At 40.5% G+C, this 8,760-nt stretch overlaps 1 protein-coding gene across 1 annotated transcript; it reads right to left on the bottom strand.

Annotated features, from left to right (window-relative positions):
* Positions 1-400: 400 nt before the first annotated feature.
* Positions 401-8,263, bottom strand: KCNJ8 (potassium inwardly-rectifying channel, subfamily J, member 8). Its single transcript, XM_010855946.1, has 3 exons — positions 7,888-8,263; positions 6,658-7,098; positions 401-1,477 (listed from the first exon to the last, which is right to left on the bottom strand). Exons 2-3 carry the CDS (start codon positions 7,029-7,031, stop codon positions 577-579), a joined length of 1,275 nt encoding a protein of 424 aa, XP_010854248.1. The 5' UTR covers positions 7,032-7,098; positions 7,888-8,263; the 3' UTR covers positions 401-576.
* Positions 8,264-8,760: the final 497 nt, after the last annotated feature.

An 8,760-nucleotide genomic window follows, 5' to 3' on the forward strand; every position in this document is an offset into this window, starting at 1 on the left:
GGAACAAATACAATCCAATATTTAAAAATTAATCAGCAAAATACACACAAAAAAACAAAAAAGGAACCAAGCAGTTTTTGCCTCAAGCTTTTTACCTGGTGCAGTTTTAAAAAGAGAGGGAAAGGGAGATAGGAAAAACACAGTTTTGGGTCCTCTTGCCCATTCTATCCCTTTTCCAGGGTGAACCATAGAAACAGACATCTGTGATGTCACCCATTAAGCATTTCAAGCAGTATCATCTCTTGACCCACTTTTATATTCAAGGTCTATTACTATTCGTGTAATTCCTGTGTTTCAAGTGGACAGAAATGAGAGCACTTCCTCTGCATAACCTAAGCCTATCACTTAGGGTGTCAGCGTGATATTGCAAGGGTGAAGCAAGTGTAAGACAGGAACCCTCCACCTTGTGAGTTACCATTTATTGACACAGAAAGTGCTGCTGTTGGAATATGCATATCATTTAGTGTAATAAGATAAACAAGGACAAACTATTGTGTTTCAGCTCCAGTGCAATGTCCATGCCCTGCAGAAACTCTTCAACAGCGGATCAAAGACTTTCTGGGGATTGTCTTGCTGTCAGGATTCAGAAGTGTTCTGATTTCCCTCTGGAGTCATAAATTGCACCTTGGGCACCATGAGGGAAGAATTGTTCCGGCGGATGGAATTGTTCCTCCTCATGGAATTGTTTCTTCTCATGGAATTGCGCTTCCTTAGAGAATTCTGGTGGGACAATTCACTCTTCTGGAGGGTCTGGATAAGGATGGAAGGCTTCTCGTCCAGCTCTCGGGCACTGCACCTTGGAGCAGCTACTTTCACGGTGTTGCCGAATTTGGAGTAATCCACAGAGTACACGCCTTCCTCCTCAGTCACGATGGACACAAAGCGATGGCCCCACTGGATCTCCTCAGCAATGTAGGAGGTTCTAGCTTGTGTAGTAATGCCAGTAGTTTCGACCACTCCTTCTAGAATCACGATGACCTCCAGGTCTTGGTTGGCCAAGTCAGTGGCCGAGATATCGTACAAGGGGCTGCGCTTGTCAATCACATGGCAGATGATCAGAGGGGCCACCAGGAAAATGTTATTACTCTCAAGTGGGTTGTCAACAGGAATGTCCAGTTGGTGAATAGGTACCACCTCGCCTTCTGGGGTCGTGGTTTTCTTGACCACTTGGATTCGCACAGAGGCACTGATGATCATGCTTTTCCTTAGGTCCCCAACTCGGAACATGAAACACAGTTTGCCATTTCGGACGGCGATTACCGCATGGCGGCTGAAAATCAAGGTTTCTGCCCTTCGGTGAGCCTGGGCTGTTTTCATGAAAATGCAGCCCAACATGACTGCATTGATGATCAAACCCACAATGTTCTGTAGAATCAGGACTGTGATAGCCAGAGGGCATTCCTCAGTCATCATTCTCCCTCCAAATCCAATTGTCACTTGAACTTCAATGGAGAAGAGGAAAGCAGAGGTAAAAGACCTGTAAGGAATGAGATCAGAAAACAGTGCCATCAGTTCAGATTTTTGAATCATGAAATAACACATGAAGCTGAATTTTTCATGTTCTTCTTTCAAAGGCTAATTTTTTTTCATAAGTATTGTTGATTAACAATTTTGTGTTACTTTCTGGTATACAGCAAAGTGATTCAGTTATATATGTTCTTTTTCAGATTCTTTTCCATTATTGGTTATATAATATTGAGTATAGTTCCTCATGTTATACAGTAGGTCCTTGTTGGTTATCTGTTTTATATATAGTAGTATGTATATTTTGATCCCAAACTCCTAATTTATTCCTCTCCCCTCCTTTCGCCTTTAGTAACCATAACCTGATTTTCTACATCTGTGAAACTAGTTCTGTTTTGTAAAGAAGTTCATTTGTATCATATTTTTAGATTCCATATATAAGCTATATTGTGATATTTGTCTTTCTCTGTCTGGCTTACTTAGTATGAGAATCTCTAGGTTCATCCACATTGCTGCAAATGGCATTATTTCATTCTTTTTTATGGCCGAGTAATATTCCATTATATATATATGCCTGCATGTGTGTGTGTGTGTGTGTGTGTATACTACATCTTCTTTATCCATTCACCTGTTCATGTCCAAAGGCTATTAAATACTTTTGGAAACACTAGCCAACTTAATGTATCAAATGCCCTATTCTAAACACAAGCACTTGTTCATTTTCTCTCTTATCTGCGTGTATCATTGTGAAATACTTCACTTTCACAAGTGAAAAGTGAAAGTGCAAGTGGCTCAGTCGTGTCCGACTCTTTGCAACCCCATAGACTATACAGACCATGGAATTCTCCAGACCAGAATACTAGAAAGCGTAGCCTTTCCCTCCTCCAGGGGATCTTCCTGACCCAGGAATGGAACCCAGGTCTCCCACATTGCAGGTGGATTCTTTACCAGCTGAGCCACAAGGGAAGCTCAAGCATACTGGAGTAGGTAGTCTATCCCTTCTCCAGGGGATCTTCCTGACCCAGGAATTGAACCCAGGTCTCCTGCATTGCAGGCAGATTCTTTACCAACTGAGCTATCAGGGAAGCCCTTCACTTTCACAAAGGCATAGTTTATTTTGTTAAACTCCTTCAAGCCAATGTCTATTATTTATTGCCAAGCTGTGTTTAAGTGACTCAAGTTATATGGAACATACTGAGTGCTGAGTGAACTTTTTATTATTTACAACCTTTAAAATCATATTCATTAGTGAACACTATGTACCTTATATAGAGAAAGCACAGTGCAAAAGAGTGGTACAAAACGTCCTTCAAAATACTAGTATTTTTAAATAAAAAAAGAATGCTGTGCTATTTGGAACCAAACATGTTTTCTTATTGATTGTTTCATTTTGTTCTCTAAGTGATCTAGAGAATGCTGATGCTTTTACAGGAAGGATTTGAGGTAAAGATTATTAAGTGACTATGTCAAGATCATAATTAATAAGGACACAAATCCTCTCATTTCTGGCCTAGTTTCTGAAAGAGACACAAGGAAGGGGCCAACATGTGTCAGGATTTTCTTGGGAAGATTTTTCAAACTGTGCCTCTCTTCCTGATCACAGTGTAAACACTGATTTGGTAGTTTAGGGTGGACCTGCGCAAGACTTTTGAAAACCTTGCAGATAATTCTGATTTATCTCCCCAGTTGAGAAGCACCACATTTGGTCATTTTTCTCTTTAATTTATTCACTTAAGTACATAACCCTTACTGCTGTGGCTTCTTAATAGAAACAGTGTTAGTCATGTCTGCCCTCCACTCCAATTTCAAACTTCTCTAATTTTATAGATGATAGGTTAACTGTCAAAGCATTAGCTGTTTCTTAATGCCACACACAATGAGTGAGCAAAATGTTTAAATATTTGGGTTCTGAATATACACACTATATTTTGGTGGGACACCATGAATGGTAAGCAAGCACACATAAGATGATTTTTTTTTCTACTAGGCTCATAATCAGGGATTTTTATTTTTTATTTAATTGAAGCATAGTTGATGTCGCAGATGATTTCTTTAACTTTTAAATGAAAAAGTGCCTTTTTTATCCTTTCTGTTGCTAAAAAGATTCATGGAAAACGACAACGATTGCTTTTTGCACTAGCTACAAACAAGATATACTGTATAAACCAAAACCATGGCAAAGAATAAGAAGAGACCCCAGAGAAGGGGCACGGACACAACACTGATTTCTGATAATGTATACATACTTCGATCCCCTGGAGAAGGCAGGCACCCCACTCCAGTACTCTTGCCTGGAAAACCCCATGGACTGAGAAGCCTGGTAAGCTACAGTCCATGGGGTCGCAAAGAGTAGGACACGACTGAGCGACTTCACTTTCACTTAATACATACTTCAGGCTTTCCCAGTGGCTCGGTGGTAAAGAATCTGTCTGCCATTGCAGGAGATGCAGGTTCGATCCCTGGGTCAGGAAGTAGGAAATAACAACCTGAAGTAGGAAACAGCAACCCACTCCAGTATTCTTGCCTGGGAAATCCCATGAACAGGGGAGCCTGACAGGCTGTAGTCCATGAGGGTCACAAAAGAGTCAGACACGACTTAGCAACTAAACAAACATACATGCTTCAGGGAGCAGTGATATGCCCAGATGTTTCATTTTAATGGCTTAAGAGACTATTCATATGCGATTTGTGTATGTTATTTATTTATGAAAGAACTTGCTTCCAAACATTATATGGTGCAAGACTCAGCCTTTTAATGAACACCTGTTGTGCTAAACAACCTCAAGAGATGGAAGTGTTTAGCCTCTGGTTTGTTCTGCTACAGAGGGAGTTAGGTTGAATAAGAAGAAGAAATACGTTGGTTTACTTTCTGACTAATGTTAGAAAGTCATTACATGAAAGGGAAGGTGAACCATCCTAGAAGGAGAAATGTTAAATATTATTTGGATACACTAGAAAATGTTCATTATAATAAGTTATTTTCAGTTTTGATGACAAGGTGGGACACTGAACTTATGAAAGGAAAGGAAATGCAAACAAATTAGACATATTATTAGTCATGTTTTAAATATCCTTTGGGGAAAAAATAGAAATTTTTCTGTTTCTACTTTTTTTTGGTGAAAAAGTATTATGTACAGTTGGTTATGATTAAAATTTTTATTGCACTGAAGTATACATAGTACCACAATATTAAAATAAAACCAGTAAGATTTTTAACATTAAAAGATGTTCAATAATATTTTTTAGGTAAGAAGTAAAATTTAAAATGTTAAAGTTAAATCAACTTCAATAAAAAGTTTAAAAATGTTTAGATAGTCATCTAATTAAAAATGAATAAATAAAATGCTAAAATTGTCACACTGCTAAAATCAAGTTTCTTTCATTGTATCTGCAACACTATTTCTCACAGTGAATTGAATGTTCACACCAGCAGGAATCCATCAGAAGAATGAACATACCTCAAAACACCTCTTGTTGAACAATAAAAGCTAGCAGTAAAACAGCTTTTAATAACCAGAGCACTCTGTCAAGTTATTTTACAAAATCACTGAAAATATCTCCCTTGTAATGACATACCTTTAATCAATTGTCTAATGAGTTTTTCCACAAGGAAAGCCAGTATTTTCATCTTGTGAATAAAATCTGTCATTTATTTTTCAAGGTTTATAATGTCTATTTCTTTTATCTCATTTTATGTGGGTCTACTTCAAGTTTATTAAAAGTGTACCTCGATAGGAAAATGATTCACCATAGCAGTGCCAATAAATTTCTTAAAGAGAAATATTATAATGATATCTGACCTATACATATCTGTTAAACATAGTATCTTGTTTCCTTTATATTTGGTATACTGATGATCACGTACATTTCTTTCCCTGTATTTTCTTTGAGACAATAGTTTGTGACAAGTTTAAGTCAAGAAAATATTATCTAACTCGATGGTAAAGGCAATGGATCAATTCAATTTGGCTCTCCTCAAAATTTGAGCTGAAATCTGTGGTATGTGATCTCTGTGACAAATATTACATGCCCATTTTGATAACCTGGCATCGCAACTAGTCAGGGAAGGGAAGAATGGGCAAGTTTACATGCTGGGTTTCTGCTTCTTGCAATGGTATGCTAATTTCACATTTCAGGATCAGCAAAGGTTTTATTCTTTCCAGTTTCCTGACAGAACGATGCCTGTTCAAGTTGCTTTGTTTTATGAATTCTGTGAATTTGGGATATTATTCAAAAAATGTCCTGGAAAAATTGCTAGTATTATTACAAATATTTCTCTGCAGGAAGAATATTTTTGCAATTGATGTTATCTTTTTCCATCTTTAAACAAAAAAATTAAGAGACAAATCACCCCCAAGTAAATGTTCTTAGGCCATGTGAAAATATGAGAAGAGAATCACTGAAACCAAATTCACTTATCTTTGAAATATTTATGATGTAAGAAAAAAAAATCAGGGCAATCTAAGAACTGCCTTCCTATCCTACTAAAACTTTTAGAGAAAACCACAATGTTGAATCACTTCTACGTAATCTCTTCCATCAAACTTTTGCACCAATTTCTATCAAAGATCAGCTTTTTTCTAGTTCCGAATGTTAACATAACTTTTAATTTTGGAATTAAAGCAGGCAATCAGCTATTCAAGATCATCTTGATAAAGAAGGGCTTAATATTTATTTCATTTCTGGTAGATTTATTTTTTAAATTTAGATCCCCTCTCCACCAGTGTTTTCCTAATTTTTTTCATTATTTCTGAAAATGTCACGGGAAGAGAAGTCATGGAACATTACTAGCATTTGCACAACATTTTTTGTTGATCAGAGATATTTCCTTTTGGATACTGGAACTATGGACAGCAGCTTTTCAGATGGACAACTAAATGTGTGCTTTTTTTTTTTTTTTGAGGAAGGCACTCAGTGAAATCCTTTTTAAATAACCAGTATAATATTTTCAAGGCTAGCCCAAGGAATTGAAACTACATTTTCAAAGCCTCCTCATCCAAGGCTGCACCCCCCCAAAATTTTAATACATCAGATTCGTTTTTTGTTTTGTTATGTTTTTATTTTTTTGTTTCTGAACATACTAAAATAAAGTCTTTAGTTCACTGTCAACAAAACAAAGAGAAGACAGAAAGGGCAATTTCATCTATTTTTCTGTACTGCCTTCCACCCCGCCTCAGCCCGACGCCTTCTTACCTGACGTTAGTCACACACACGGTGGACTCCAAGCCACTTTTCTCCATCCCGCTTTTCTCCATGTAAGCATAGATGTCCCCGTGGGCAAAGGCCACCAGCCACCACATGATGGCGAAGAGCAGCCAGCTGCAGAGGAACGACATGGTAAAGATGACCAGGGTGTGGCGCCATTTCAGGTCCACCAAGGTGGTGAAGATGTCCTGGAGAAACCGTCCTTGCTCCCGGATGTTCTTGTGCGCCAGGTTGCAAGCCCCGCTCTTGGCGATGAAGCGGGCCTTGGGGAGGCGGTCCCGGATGCGCGGTTTGCGCAGGTTCTCCGCCGCGATGCGCGCCAGCACATACTCCTCGGGGATGATGCTCTTCCTGGCCAACATCGTCCCGTCACCATAGCCAGCCTAGGCACCTGTCTGCGACCTGCCTCTCCTTCCCTCGAGACCCGTCCTGCGGGAGGGAAACCAAGATTAAGAACTACCCACCCCACCACCCTTCCTCGACTCTTCCGAACTTGCATGGAGGGGTGTGTCTATATCTTACAGGTGGAGTCCAAAGCTAAAGGTATGATCTTATAGTGCTTGAGTTCTTAGATCTCGGGAAAATTACTTGGTCTGAACCAGAACTGTTTTAATAGTCCTTATTGTTTTGAACACTTAAGGGCACAACCTTAGTTAAAATCAGGAGCCTTCCTGTAAACAGCAGCTTTAATGATAATTCTGAGATTACCCGCGTCTGTAGATTACTGCAAAAACCCAAGCGCACCGCGACAGCGAGGAAAACTGAGGCCAGCTTGGTATCACGATCTATTTAGTAAACTATTCACATGATGTAGCAATATTAAAAGTAGAGAGAGGGAATTCTTTTTCTGTTATTTTTAGAAGTAGGCAAAGAAAAGGCCGTAGACACTCCTGCACAGTATAAATAACTCGACAAAATAATAAGCAGTGTGCTATGTAATTTTACGAAGATGTATTTTACATTTGAAAGAAGTATGAGTTGCATTTTTAAAAAAAATTTCCATTTGAACTCATAATGTAATAACTTGAACTTCTTTATGACAATGGGATCAACCATACAAGCTGCAGGAAAAACCCGGATAACAGCCTGCCCACTGCGTAAAGAGTTCATTAAAAGAATGTGCCCCGAAAATCCCTCCGACGCTGTCAACCTTTTAAATCTTTTGCGGGTACGCACTCAGCCTCCCCTCCCCTCCCCCGGAGGAGTGTTGAAACTTACAGACTCCGGGCCGCTGGCTGGGCGGCCGCAAGTCCTCGCACTCGCCGGCCGGCCGCGGATAGGTCCCTTGCTGTCCCATCTCCGTGCGCAGGAACGGTAGCTGCGACTGCTGAAGGGACCGATCCGGGGCCGCGTGTCCTAGGGAGAAGAGTTAAAGTAATAAAAGGTGCAATTGAATCTGCACCCACTGGGGCGGGCTGGAGGAAGGGGGATGGTTGTCGCTCTTCCCCCTCCCCCTGCTCGGCTCTGGCCCTGGGCTGCTGCCGGGGGTGGAGGAGGGGTTGCGGGGAGAGGAGCTGAGGGTGATGCTCCACAAATCAGTCTCCCAGTTCGGGCTTTGACGCGCGCCAGCCCTCTGAGGCAGCCGAAATTCCGAGATGGGGGCGGGAGGGGGTGGCGGGGGAGGCGAGTCCGGGAGAGTTAGCGAACCAGCCTGGGGGAGGGGCGGCGGGGAAGGGCGGGGCCTGTAGAACCGGCTCTTTCTCCAGTAGCCGAGACCCCCTGCCGCCAGCATGAATTTGAAAGGCTCCCAGCGCAGAGGAGAGAATTTAGAGTTCGAGTGCATTGACGTAAAGAGATTTTTTTTTTTTTTAAACCTGGGTAGGTAACTGTGCTACTTCAGATCGAGTAAAACCAGAGATAGAGATCAGCAAATATTCTTCAGAGGCGTCCGGGCTATGTGCACATGTGATTATTTACATTAAATTTCCGTCTGGTAGGGATGATCCAAGTAGAAGATGTTCTGAAACCCACTTTGTATATTTCTTCACCAGCCAAAGCTGGTTCTCAGGGAATAACACACACACACACACACACAACTGCGACCAAAAAAAAAAAAAAAAAAAGTAGAAGAAAAAAAACCCACTCAAAGTC

Source organism: Bison bison, unplaced genomic scaffold (assembly GCF_000754665.1).
Source record: "Bison bison bison isolate TAMUID 2011002044 unplaced genomic scaffold, Bison_UMD1.0 scf7180017864370, whole genome shotgun sequence".
NCBI classification, from domain to species: Eukaryota; Metazoa; Chordata; class Mammalia; order Artiodactyla; family Bovidae; genus Bison; species Bison bison.